This window comes from Lepidochelys olivacea (genome assembly GCF_965140295.1).
Source record: "Lepidochelys olivacea isolate rLepOli2 genome assembly, chromosome: 17".
Taxonomy (NCBI): domain Eukaryota; kingdom Metazoa; phylum Chordata; order Testudines; family Cheloniidae; genus Lepidochelys; species Lepidochelys olivacea.
The window spans coordinates 181,366-195,555 of NC_140427.1; the positions used below are offsets into that span (position 1 = coordinate 181,366).

General features: G+C 43.4%; 1 protein-coding gene across 5 annotated transcripts in view; it reads right to left on the reverse strand.

The window, feature by feature from the left end:
• The window catches only part of MYO1C (myosin IC), a 122,128-nt gene that overhangs the window by 30,620 nt on the left and 77,318 nt on the right, over window positions 1–14,190 (reverse strand). For all 5 annotated transcript variants that reach the window (XM_084650750.1, XM_084650751.1, XM_084650753.1 and 2 more), the window contains exons 14-18: window positions 12,845–12,936; window positions 7,780–7,874; window positions 7,481–7,527; window positions 7,083–7,163; window positions 6,779–6,884 (exon numbers count right to left, since the gene is read on the reverse strand). In XM_084650750.1, the coding sequence (XP_084506876.1) occupies window positions 6,779–6,884; window positions 7,083–7,163; window positions 7,481–7,527; window positions 7,780–7,874; window positions 12,845–12,936 (421 nt within the window). The remainder of the gene's footprint in view (window positions 1–6,778; window positions 6,885–7,082; window positions 7,164–7,480; window positions 7,528–7,779; window positions 7,875–12,844; window positions 12,937–14,190) is intronic.

Genomic DNA, 14,190 nt, shown 5'->3' on the forward strand with positions numbered 1-14,190 from the left:
CTATCAGCTGAGCTAGTCTGTGGTGTTATTCTGAGAACCTGGCAGGTATGAGGCAGAGATATGGATCTTGTGTTGAAGACACCAGTTCCAAAGTTTTACTTCCTCTGTGCAGAGGGAGTGTGATCGGGCTCCCCCGTCTGTTGACATAAAACATGTGATGTTGTCGATCATAATTTGAAGGTTTTGGATGATGGGAAGGAAATGGAGGCAGGCATTGCGTACGGCCCAGAGCTCTAGCAAATTTATGTGAAGCTTGGTTTCCGAAGCACCCCAGAGGCCCTGAGTGGTGAGGTGGCCAATGTGTGCTCCCTATCCTGTGAGGGATGTATCTGTGGTGATGGTAATGGAAGGGGGATCTAGTCGGAAGGGAATCCTGGTGCAGAGGTTAATGGGAGAGATCCACCACAGAAGGGAGTCCTTGACTTTCTGGGGCATTGTTAGTAACTTGTTTAGCCTGTGCTTGTTTGGTTTGTATACCGTGGCTAGCCAACCCTGAAGGCATCGCATGTAAAGGCGAGCATTTGCAGCCACAAATGTGGAAGCAGCCATACGTCCTAAGAGCTGTAGGGAGTCTTGGACTGTAGTCTGTGGGCTGACACGTATCTGGGTAATAAGGTTGCCCATTGTGTGGAATCTGTCCTGGGGAAGAGATGCAAGACCAGTGGTGGAATCAAGGTGGGCACCGATGAAGTAGATTTGTTTTCAGTTATTTGCAGGCCCAAGGTGCAGAAGCAGTGAAGGGTTGCAAGAGTTGCATGGTTCGCTTCTAACTGAGCGGGAGACTTGAGCAGACAATCGTTCAGGTGAGGAAATATGATGATTCCTTTTTTCCTGAGATGTGCTATTACAACTGCTAGCACCTTGGAGAAGACATGTGGTGAGGTGGAGAGGCTAAATGGGAGGACTCTGTATTGTTAGTGTTGCGCTCCCACAGCAAACCTGAGGAAACGTTAATGGGAAGGGTGGATAGAGACATGGAAATATGCGTCTTGGAGGTCGTGGGTTGAAAACCAATCTCCTTGCTCCAGCGTCGGAATTATCATTGGGAAAGTAACCATCCGGAATTTCTGTTTCTTGACAAAGTTGTTCAAACATCGAAGATCAAGGATAGGGCGCCAACCGTCGTTTTTCTTTTCCAAGAAGTAGTGGGAGTAAAAGCCTTTCCCTCTGTGTTGTAGGGGTACCTTCTCTATTGCTCCAAGATGTATGAGGTGTTGTACCTCCTGATAGAGCAATTATTCATAAGAGGGGTCCCTGAAGAGGGACAGGGTGGGTGGGACGTAAGGAGAGGAAGGGGATGGCATAACCCAATCTGATAATTTCCAGGACCCATCTGTCCATAGTGATGGTTTTCCGGTTGGCCAAGAATGGACACAAATGGCGTCCAAAGAAATGGTTGGTTGGCGTTGGCGCTGAAGAGGGTGCGAGGTTTTCTATACCCTCGACCAAGACTTCAAATTTGTTTATTTGGCTTAGGCGGGTGGTTTGCCATTGTTTGCGGAGGGTGACGTTGTTGGTTCCTGGGACTATGCCGTTGTTGTTGTGTATCATATTGTCTTAAAGGTAGATGTTGCGCAAAGATATGGTAATGCGGTCGTTGTTATGGCTGATATCTATATTGTCTCTTCTTTGAGGCAGGTGTTTGGATACCTAAGGATCGGAGTGTGGCACGCGAGTCCTTCACGGAGTGAAGGACCTCATTAGTCATAGAGGCGAAGAGCTTGTCTTGATCGAAGGGGAGATCTTTGACTGTATTCTGTATCTCCTTTGGAATGGAGGAAGATGCAAACCACGAGGCCCATCGCATGATGAAGGCCGTGGCTGTGGATCTGGCGGCTGTGTCCGCAGCATCGAGGGCAGCTTGAAGAGCTGCGTGGGAGGTCATGCCTGACTAATCTAATCACCTTCTATGATGAGATTACTGGTTCTGTGGATGAAGAGAAAGCAGTGGATGTATTGTTTCTTGACTTTAGCAAAGCTTTTGACACGGTCTCCCACAGTATTCTAGTCAGCAAGTTAAAGAAGTATGGGCTGGATGAATGCACTATAAGATGGGTAGAAAGTTGGCTAGATTGTCGGGCTCAACGGGTAGTGATCAATGGCTCCATGTCTAGTTGGCAGCTGGTATCAAGTGGAGTGCCCCAAGGGTCGGTCCTGGGGCCGGTTTTGTTCAATATCTTCATAAATGATCTGGAGGATGGTGTGGATTGTACTCTCAGCAAATTTGCGGATGATACTAAACTAGGAGGAGTGGTAGATACGGTGGCAGGTAGGGATAGGATACAGAGGGACCTAGACAAATTGGAGGATTGGGCCAAAAGAAATCTGATGAGGTTCAACAAGGATAAGTGCAGGGTCCTGCACTTAGGACGGAAGAATCCCATGCACCGCTACAGACTAGGGACCGAATGGCTAGGCAGCAGTTCTGCGGAAAAGGACCTAGGGGCGACAGTGGACGAGAAGCTGGATATGAGTCAACAGAGTGCCCTTGTTGCCAAGAAGGCCAATGGCATTTTGAGATGTATAAGTAGGGGCATAGCCAGCAGATCGAGGGACATGATCATTCCCCTCTATTCGACATTGGTGAGGCCTCATCTGGAGTACTGTGTCCAGTTTTGGGTCCCACACTACAAGAAGGATGTGGATAAATTGGAGACAGTATAGCAGAGGGCAACAAAAATGATTAGGGGTCTGGAACACATGACTTATGAGGAAAGGCTGAGGGAACTGGGATTGTTTAGTCTGCAGAAGAGAAGAATGAGGGGGGATTTGATAGCTGCTTTCAACTACCTGAGAGGTGGTTCCAAAGAGGATGGTTCTAGACTATTCTCAGTGGTAGAAGATGACAGGACAAGGAGTAATGGTCTCAAGTTGCAGTGGGGGAGGTTTAGGTTGGATATTAGGAAAAACTTTTTCACTAGGAGGGTGGTGAAACACTGGAATGCGTTACCTAGGGAGGTGGTAGAATCTCCTTCCTTAGAATTTTTTAAGGTCACGCTTGACAAAGCCCTGGCTGGGATGATTTAATTGGGGATTGGTCCTGCTTTGAGCAGGGGGTTGGACTAGATTACCTCCTGAGGTCCCTTCCAACCGTGATATTCTATGAATTGGCCCTCGGACACCACTGCTTTAAATTGTTGTCATTTATCCTCCGACACATCATCAATAAATTGCATTACCTTAGCATAATTTTTGTGGTCATATTTTGCTAAGAACACCGCATAATTCGCTACTCTAAACTGCAAAGTGGAAGAAGAATACACTTTGCAGCCTAAGGAGTCCAGTCTCTTGTTATCTTGTCCGATGGAGTGGATCGGAAGTGTTGGTATTTGTTTTTTGATTGGCCATGTCGACCTCTAGGGAATTAGGTGAGGAGTGCATAAATAGAAACTCAAAACCCTTAGATGGGACAAAATATTTGTGGTCCAGTCTCTTGCTAGTGGCTGTTATTGTGGCTGGGATCTGTCGAATAGTTTTAGCAGGTTCCATAATGGCACCATTAATTGGTAGGGCTATTTTGGAGGAGGTCGTAGCTTGCAGGATGTCAGTAAGCTCATGGTGTGTTTCAGGTACCTCTTCCAGGGTAATCTTGAGTTCCTCTGCTACCTTCTGAAACAACTCTTGAAAGTGGGCGAGCTCATTAGTGGCGGGAGTACCATGGTGTCTTATGGTGTTATCGCTGTAGAGGAGGTGTGCGGGGCCGTGTCCTCTGTAGGGGTGGCGGCCATGTCAGGTCTTATCTGGGTTTCAGTGAGAGCCGGCAGTGGGGAGGGTCTGACAGCTTTCCTCTGGGCAGCCCATGGAACACCTGAGTGTGGTGTGGTGTAGTTCCATGGACTACAGTATGGCCATTGCCCCGGGGTGGGGGGCGGAATAGGTGGTCCCATCCAGGGATTGCCATACCAGTGTGGATAGCCATGAGGATATGGAGATCATGCGGTAGTATGTCTCCCAATTGTAGGTAACTGAATCTGGGGAGAGTATTGAGAGGAAAACATCTGGTCATTGTATTCCTCTTCCTCCTCCCACACTTCACTGGAGGAAGCTTGAAGTGGTAGGGGAGTACTGAAGGTAGGGTGCTAAAGATAGGGTGCTAAAGGTCTCAGTGATAGACTGGTGCTGAGGAGACTCAGGAGCATGGGACACCCTTAATTACTCTGGCTGTAAAAACTGCGGTGGAGCTGACTGACCAGGAGTTGGTGCCGGTGTAGCTAGTGGAGGCAGAGTCTGCTGGGGCATCTGCTGATGCACCGAAGGGTGTCCCGGGGGTGAAAGCTGGCTCCACGGAGTAGATGCCCCTGAGGTAGGCACTGCAATGGAGGCTGGAGACCTCAGGAGGCTCGGTGCCAAGAGCAGCGGCTGTAAAAGTGGAGCCACAAGATCAAAGGATGGTCTGCAGCCACCGCTTGTATTGCCGGCACCATAGCAGCTCTAGGCACCATAGCAGCTGTAGGCACCATACTGGCAGAAGTGGCCGAGGGAGAGCTGAAAGAGGTGGGCAACTGAAAGCCCTGAGCCTCGGCACCATGTAGTGGGGCAGCCGACTCACGGTCAGTGCCTGAGGTGCCTGCCGCGTGAAAGGTGCTGAGCCGCGGAGCAGGAGTTACCAAAGACAGGAGAGCTCCTTTTAACTTTTTCTCCGAGGAACGGCTCCTGAGGGGGGAGGAAGCTGGTCGTTTTTTTGCTTTTGCTTTGCCTCTGGAGGGTGTCACAGAGGTGTCAGAAGCAGGATTGAGAGTGTTTTCCAGGAGCAGCATTTTAAGCCTGAGCTCCCTGTCCTTGCAGATCCGCGCTTTCAATTTGGTACAGTGGATGCATTATTGGGGTACATGAGACTCCCCCAAACAGTGTACGCACAGTGAATGCCCATCCAAGATGGGGATGGCATCATTACAGGAGGCACATCTCTTGAAGCCTGGGGAGCCAGGCATGTCTGTAACCGCAGAGGAGTTGTTTTTTTAAGATCAAAGGACGGTGCCTGTAACAGCTAATGTAACTTATCTAAATAGTAATTCTAATGACTAAAAACTAACTGAACTGAGAAACAAACTAACTAGCTAATCTCAAAGAGCACTGCTGAACTCCGTCTCTAGCCCGGGATGGTAGAGAAGGAACTGAGGAGCCCAGGTTATGCATGCGCTATTCAAACACTGACCGCTCGAGAGGTAGGCACAGGGCATGTGCAGCCCGTAGAGGTACTGCTGGAGAAGTCTCCGATCGAAGGCGCTGGGACGCACCTTGACCTGACGTGGAGCACCCACAGGGACATCTCTTGAAGAAGAAACTTTGGTTCCAGGAGCTTAGCCAGTGACTTCCTGTAGTTCAGTGGTTGAACCCTCTTTAAAACTTGGTAGCAATTATGTATTGCTTAATAATATTTTTGTATTTAATTTAAATTATTTTAATTTATCATAAATTATGCTTTGATATAGGTGGTCAGTTTTAAATTTTATTTTAAATAGATTTAGTTTTAACAAATAAACCTTATTTGATTTAAATAAAAAATAATCAATTTTTATCCACTCTATCACCAGCACTGGCATTCCCACCAGGATCACCACCACCACACATGGAGGTTTGGGGATTTATTATCACATCACTGGGCCTTCTATTTCCTGAGCCTAGAAGACATTCTGACAAGACCACACAAGAAGGGAAAACTGGATAACATCAACATCTCTATAGCGATATCCTGAATAACTGTTGCGAAGAGTCACATCTCAGAACTTTGCTGTGACCAGTTCAATAAGCTAACAGCAATTCTTACCTACCAGCAGTGCCTAATTGGGCCATGTGCTGTGCCTATGATCTTCCCGTAACTGAACTCCAAGCACCAAGAACAGAAGTTGCATTTTCCTATCTGTTGCTATTCTTTTCTCTCTTTCCCTTTGTATGTTTGACATGTTTTGTCTTAAAAAGAAACCGCACCAATGACAAAATATCAGAGATACCACCTGAAATGGATTCTTTCCTCAACAAGGATACTTGATGCCATTTAAGAGACTTTTAAGCAAGAGTTTCCCTTTAAAAGATGCTATGACAATGGGAGAGGGGAAAGAGGAAGAATAAGAAAGCCTGTTAAAATGAAGAATTGAATTATGCTTCAATTTTTTAACAGTGACAAGTTTTAATGGTTTTCCCTTTTATTTTTATATATGTTTAATACATTTTATTGAGAATTTCTTGTTTGGCGATAGAACATCAAGCAAAATAAAGTCCCTGGCAATAAAACCCAAACTCAAATTACTATTAATATGATGACAATAAACAGTCAGCAACAAACAGCAAAGCTTAAAAAACAGATTCAAAGATTTTAAAGCCAGAAGGGGGACCATTAGATCGTCTTGTCTGACCTCCTGTATAACACAGGCCATAAAGCAGCCTAATAACTATTTTGGATTCTTATGAGACAGAAACTAGGTAAAGAATCAGAATGGAGAGGCTCGGAACGTTGATGATGGTCATTCTACACCCTGACAGAACTTCTCCAGTGACTGAGTCATGGCTACAATGAGGGCAAGAAAAGAATTCGTCATGAATACAGAATAGACACAAGCTTGTCTCTTTCACCAACAAAAGTTGGTCCAGTAAAAGATATTACCTCACCCATCTTGACATTCTACAAATCAATTATTTTATCTTAGCAGAATCTGGACAGCATCTTTTCCTGATCTGTGCTCTCAAGTTATAACTTTTGGTGTGAATTTCCTACACATTCCTAAAGACTGGAAATTGCCTGAAGCAGCAGACAAGAGAGAGAGAGTCACTAAAACCTTACCGGCTTGTTTAGCATCATTAGGTTTAATGCAGCGAATGTATGATGGCTCCTTGGACATCAGAATTTCCATTAGTTTGGACAGACTGTTCTTAAACTGAGTTGCCGCCTAGAAGAAAGAAGAAAGACTCAGATACGACTAGTTTTTGTGACACTGCATCACACACATAAGGCTAAGAACAAATTTTTCAGTATCAAAGCTTTAAACATCATGGAAGTCCTTTTACACCACAAAGTTAGAGAGAAGGAGACATTATCTTCAGTAATTGGAAATGACTATGCTTCAATCCAACAATTGTGTTCTTACCGTTTCAGGTCTCTTTTTATCTGTCAACTCAGTCCTCTCAAAACAATGATTTACGATAGTATTCTCCGAGTTGCACATGGTCTAGAAAGAAACAGCAGGGGACAAATGCATGAAAATTGTTTAAAGGCGGACTGGACAAAGTACTAGAATGTGTATTTTTGGGAGTTGGCAGGAGAACAGATGAGACCCAGTTTGTCTTTTCTGTCTCTAATTTCTATGATAAACACCAATGATAAAACAAAATCTGGGACCTCTTTTTACATAGTGTACACATGTGAACAATGCATCCTGAAGATTGAAAGGTCCAAGACAGAGATGGTACCTTCACAGCCCACTCCATTCGCAACTTGATCCTTTACAATACTCCACAAAACAGGCAGTTCTCGATCGACACTCACCTCCTTCAGGTTCCGAAATAGAAGGTCATTGTTTTTATCCAGAAAACCTAGAGAAAAACAAAACAACTCAATCTGCTGTGGCTGTTTCATGGGAAATCCTCCCCAGTAAGGCAGGACCTTGAGCTGGAAAAGTAATTTGATTAATCAAATTACATATTTAGATATTATGTGAATGTATTAATCTGAATGGCAGGAGATAGGAGGAGAAAAAGGAAGTGTAACTGTCTGAAGTGGGGGAAAATGGGGACGGTAAGTGACCCTGGTGTCAGGCAATGGTGTACTTGTTGTGTAACATTTACCTGTGACACTGTAGGTGACCTCTCCAGCATAGTGCAAGAGACGGAACTCTTCTCGGCCTAAAGACTTCCGAGTCTTCTGGTCAGCCAGCTTGTGTCTGGGGAGAAAGCAAAAAGGCTTAATGGGGAGAAGATACTAGCCTCAAATAGGATTCATCTACAATTACTACTGATGCTAAGTACAGAACCACCACAGCTCTTGACAGAGGGATGGGACCAGAGGAAAACAGGCAAGCTGACACTGTGTTTCTCTCTAGGAACAGCAATACTAAGGTAAATGGGAGCCACAGATCAGCAACTATCACTCTAGTCCCAGAAAAATATTTGGACTTGTTCCAAAGTGATTAACTTTTTAGAGGAAAGGGGGTCAAACTCTGTGTGCATGTGAAATTGCACTGGAGACAGCAGGCCAGAGACCTTAAGGTTTCTGGCAACAGAGATTAAGTTATCAGGGAACCCACTCTGGGAGAATGTCACAAGGATGATGCCATTCAGACCTTGAATTGAGAATATGAAATGGTTCAGGGATGACTGAAAAAACCTGGCTTATTGGTGTTGCAGTTTTTAAAATTACTATTCTAAAAATTTTAAGCATAGGTTAGACAAACACTTGTCAGGGATGGTCTAGATAATACTTAGTTCTGTTATGAATGCAGGGGACTGGACTAGATGACCTCTCAAGGTCCCTTCCACACCTATGATTCTATGAAATGGAGATAAAGCAACCTGAAGGGTAAAATTAGGGACCGAAAACCTACAAAATTTGTGTGGAGGCCGAAGACCTGCCTCCATAAGTAGGACTCGGAGGTGCTGCTCTCTGTCCATAAGGATCCTGGGGTGAAAACCCTTACAGATTTTACAGTGGTCTCTGAGATGCCCCTCGTCCAGACACTTAAGGCATGACAAATGCGGGTCACTTCTTGGCATAAACCTACCACAGTCCAATCATGGTTTAAAGCCCGGAGACCAAGTCATACCATGGTGCCAGGGAAAAATGTCGGAGAGAAAGACCCCCCCAAAGGAAACTTGTAAGAAAACCCACACTAACTATAAACTACTGTGCTGCTAAATCTAACTAAGTACATGAGGAGAGAGATACTGCAAAGCACGCACTTGTCGAGGCAAGAGCGGTAGGGAGTTCCAGCTAGCCATCACAGGTGGTAAGAAGGAACTGAGTGGAGGTTGGGTCAGCAGGGCCCTATATTGGGCGCCATGAAGGCATGACTCCAGAGGGCTCCCAGGCCAACTCTATGGATACTGCTAGGGGAAAAATCTTCCAGCTGTCGTGCACGCAGCACGCACACACCTGATTGGAATTGACATGAACAAACACTTGAAGAACCACCTGCATTTCTCCAGTTTACTTATGAGAATGTCATGTGGGACTATGTCAAAAGCCTTGCTGAAGTCCGCTTGTACTATGTCCACCGCATTCCCCCTATCCACCAAACCAATTACCTTGTCAAAGAATGAAATCAATCTGGCTTGGCATGATTTGTTCTTCGCAAATCTATGTTGGCTGCTAGTGATCACCCCTTCATCCTCCCTATATTTGCAAATTGTATATTTTGTATATTGCTCTAGTTATCTTCCCAGGTATTGAGGTCAGGCTGACTGGTCTACAATTTCTATAGCTCCTCCTTTCCCCCCTTTTTAAAGATGGGTACTACATTAGCTTTCTCCAGCTCTCCAGGACCTCTACTGTCATCCATGAGTTTGTAAATATTATTGCCAGTGGCTTTGAGATTTCTTCAGCTAATTCCTTCAGCACCCTGGGATGAACAGGATCAGGCCCTGCTGACTTGAATTAATTCAATTTAGTCAGAAGATCTCTGATGTGTTTTTTACTTATCCTGAGCTGCGTCCCTTCCCTTTTATCGTCTCTACTAACTTTGTTAGTCTTCCGGTCATGTTATTTTTTTGTGTGAAGACTGAAGCAAAGTAGGCACTGAGCAGCTCCACCTTATTATCATCTGTGGTTACCAGCTCACCTTCTCCATTAAGCAGCAGACCCACACCATCCCTGATCTTTCTTTTTTGTATGACATACTTGTAGAAGCCCTTCTTGTTGTCTCTAACTTTTCTTGACAGTTGGAACTCATTCCTTGCCTTGGTTTTCCTGATTTTGTTCCAACACACTCATGCTATTCTCATGTCCACTTCCTTAGTGACGTTCCTCTCCTTCCATTTCCTCTGTGTATCCATTTGGGTTTTTAGATATCTAAAGGCACTTATCTCTTCTCTGAATAGGAATTACTTGATGTTGAGCTTCTAGTATTACATCTTTTAGGAAATGCCAACCCCCTTCAATTCCTTTTCTTCCTAATTGGTCTCTCTATGGAGTCGTGCCTACTATTTCTCGGAGTTGGTTGAAGTCTGCCTTTTTGAAGTCCAGTGTCCTTGTTCTGTTGTTCAAATGTCCTCCTTTCTTTAGGCTCTTGAATCCTATCAGATTATGATCACTTCCTCCCAAGTTCCCAACCACCTTTGTGTTCGCAACTAATTTATCCCTGTTGGTCAAAACCAGATCCAAAATGGATGACCTTCTAGATGTTTCCTCAACTTTCTGATATCCCCTACACATACAAAGAACTTACAGGATATATCCTGTAAGTATGGCCTACATTCTTCCTTCCCAGTTTTACACATTTACCCATATTAAAAAACACACACTGTTTGCTTGCGCCCAGTTTACCAAGTGAGCTAGATCATTCTGAATCAGTGACCTGCCCTCTTCTTTATTTACCACTCCCCCAGTTTTTGTGTCATCTGCAAACTCAGTGATGATTTTATGTTTTCTACCAAATAATTGATAAAGATATTAAATAGTATTGGGCCAAGATTTGATCCCTGGAGGACACCACTGGAAACAGACATGCTTCATGACAATTCCCTGTTGACAGTTACATTTTGAGACTTATCAGTTAGCCAGTTTTTAATTTATTTAATGTGTGCCATGGTAATTTAATATCATTCTATTTTTTCATCAAAATGTCATACAGTACCAACTCAAAAACTCTACAGAAGTCTAAGTATATTACATCAACACTATTACTTTTATCAACCAAACTTGTAATCTCATCAAGAAAAGATATCAAGTTAGTTTGACAAGATCTATTTTCCATTAATCCATGTTGATTTGCATTAATTCATTACCCCTCTTTAGTTCATTATTAATCAAGTCCCGTGTCAATCACTCCATTATCTTGCCTGGGAGCAATATCAGACCAAGAGGACTATAATTATCCGGGTCACCCAGTTTATCCTTTTTAAAAATTGGAACAACATTAGCTATCTTCCAGTATTCTGGAACTTAACCAGACATATTGAAAATCAACATTAATGGTCCAGTTAGCTCCTCAGCTACCTCTTTTAGAACTCTTGATGCAAGTTATCTGGACCATCTGATTTTAAAAATGTCTGACTTTAGTAGCTTCTGTTTAACATCCTCCAGTCATACTAGTGGAATGGAAAGACTTTTACCATCACCGTGTGACGAGATTGCATCAGATGTTTTTTCCCCCCCAAATACAGAAAAGAAATGTATTGAACATTTCTTCCTTTTCCGCATTATTGATAGTTCTACCACTTCCATCTAGTAAAGGACCAATATCACTGTCAGAATTTAAAAACACCTTTTTATTGTCCTTGATTATGCTGGCATATGTTCTCCTTGTGTCCCTTGGCTTCCCTTATCAATAGTCTACAATTCTTAATTTCTGATTTATAGTCATTACTATCAACTGTGTGCACACGTGCATGTGTGGGCGCATTTACAGTTACCTTCACTTCCCCTCTAATCCAAGTTCTATTTTTAACCAGCATAGCCTTCTTCCTTGATCATGGGATTGTGGTTTTGGGACATCTAGTACGGTGTTCTTAAATGATTCTCAATTATCATTCATATTTTCCTGATTAAATTCTTCCTCCTAGTTGATTTGGTCCATAATTGTTTTCAGCTTTGTGAAATAGTCCAGATAATACTTAGTCCTGCCTCAGTGCAGGGGACTGGACTAGATGACCTACTGAGTTGCCTTTCAGTCCTACATTTCTATGATTCTATTCTTACATTTGACCGTACTAGTCTTCCAACAGATATCAAGGAAGTTAAAATTCCCCATTAATACTAGCTCGTGTGTGTTAGCTAATCTTGTTACCTATTTGAAGAATATCAGAGGGGTAGCCATGTTAGTCTATATCCACAAAAACAATGAGGAGTCCGGTGGCACCTTAAAGACTAACAGATTTATTTGGGCTTTCGTGCATAAAAAGCCCTTCTCTTCATGTGCCAGTATATTTATGCCTGCATCCGTAATTTTCACTCCATGCATCTGAAAAAGTGGGCTTTTTATGCACAAAAGCTTATGCCCAAATAAATCTGTTAGTCTTTAAGGTGCCACTGGACTCCTTGTTATTTGAAGAATGTCTCATCCACTTCCTCTTCTTCATTTGATGGTCTATAACAGACTTCCACAATAACATCACTACTATTCTTTTCTCTTTTTAGCTTCATTTTTGTTAGTTATACTCACTTATTCTGTTGTGTTAACAGAGGCTATGTCTACACTACTGCGATAAGTCGACCTATGCTATGCAATGCCAGCTATGTGAATAACGTAGCTGGAGTCAACATATCTTATGTCAAGTTACCATGGGGTCTACACCGCAGGGGGTTGACAGCAGAAACTCTCCCGTCGACTTACCTTACTTTTCTTGTCGGGGGTAGAGTACAGAGGTCAACTGGAGAGTGATCTGCTGTTGATTTGGTGGGTCTTCACTAGACCCACTGAATCAATCACCGGTGGATTGATCTCAGAGCTTCGATACTGGCTGTAGTGTAGACCTAGCCTTAGAATCTAAGCTCTTTGGGACAGCAAGTATCTTTTGCTTTTTTGCACTTCCCAGCACAATGGGGGCCCACTATGACTGGGACCTCTGCATGCTACTGTAATACAAATACACTAACAGGTACAGCAGAGACTGGGTATATTTAAAACCCATTAGCTTTATTCTGTATTGTGTCCCTCCTCACAAAGACAAAACTAGCAACAGCTACTTGAACACTCACGTGAGAAAATGAGGATGATTCTTCACCGTTTCCTCTAGCTTCTCCAAAAATGTCATATCTGTGGCATCCCCAGGTCTCAGACACTCCTCATCCTATAGAGAGAGGAATCAGCAAACACAGCAATACTTGTACTAGAGAGGCTGCCTAATTCACTCACATAATAAACAACTGCTGGGTTGAAAAGGAGAATTTTTTTCTTCCTGGAGACTAGTTAGGCTTTTAGATTCTTTCCGGCCAGCAGAAGAAGACAAGTACGGTTTGACTTTTGGTGAGAGGTGGTCTCCCTATGTACGAAGAACTTGCCTGCTCCCACAGTTCAGTTGAGTTTTCAAGAGCAGAACAATTAAAATCTGACCATAAAATGAAGTCAGATCAAGCTCTGTAACTCTAATCTATGTACAGAATTGATTCTAAAAAAGAAAGGAATTTAGACTGGTTTAGGAGGTCTCAAAGAAAGAAACTGATCAGGTTTGCCCTTCAGTTTTCTGTGCCAGTTAAGCAAGAATTTATAACATTATTATTTAGAGCTAGTATTACAGCAGTGCCCATAACTGTAATAAGTGCCCCATTTTGCTTGTAAAAATACACAAAAAGACATTTCCTGCTTCAATTGCTGACAACCTAAGAATACAAGTGACCTCCAAAGGGAGAAGAGGAAAACAGTTAAATATATACAGTTTCTATACACATTTACATGTTTTTGTTTTTTATAAATAGATAAAGCAAGATCTACTTATCCTCAACTGCCACTAACCTACCTATCACTAGTTGGCTGGTTGCTTTGCATTCAGAACAGCAATACAGGAGGGGGTTTAGCATCCAACAACAGCCTGCAAAATGCTCCTACTGAGCTCTGCTTAACTGGCATGAGTACATTATTTATAGTGTTTAGAGAATATATCTGCAGCAAAGCCCTGGTAGTTGCTTCACAAGTTTGCAGTACAGGATGATGCCACTGAACTAGTAGAGGACACTAAGGCAACTCAGAAGTTCTCTAGAATTGAAAATACCAGTACAAGGATGCTACCTGAAGCAAGCCTGCTGTTTTGTTTCCTTCCTTTTTGGGGGATGGAAAAATGCAGACCCAGTGAACACACATTGTCCCTGGGGGTCTTCTTAAAAAAAAAAAAAAAAAAAAAGAGGGTCTTAATTTTAGAATTAAGAAGTTCACTGCCTTCAAAGTAAAGGTCCTTGGTTGTTATTTGTTCCTCCCTGGGGATTTCCTAGGACTGGAGCCAGGGAGACCACCTCATTGTCACCAATATAGCCACAGTACACACCGTGGTGTCAGACATATCCAGTGCAGCCTATAGGGAAGTGTGGGCTATCCAATGCCCCTCAGTCAT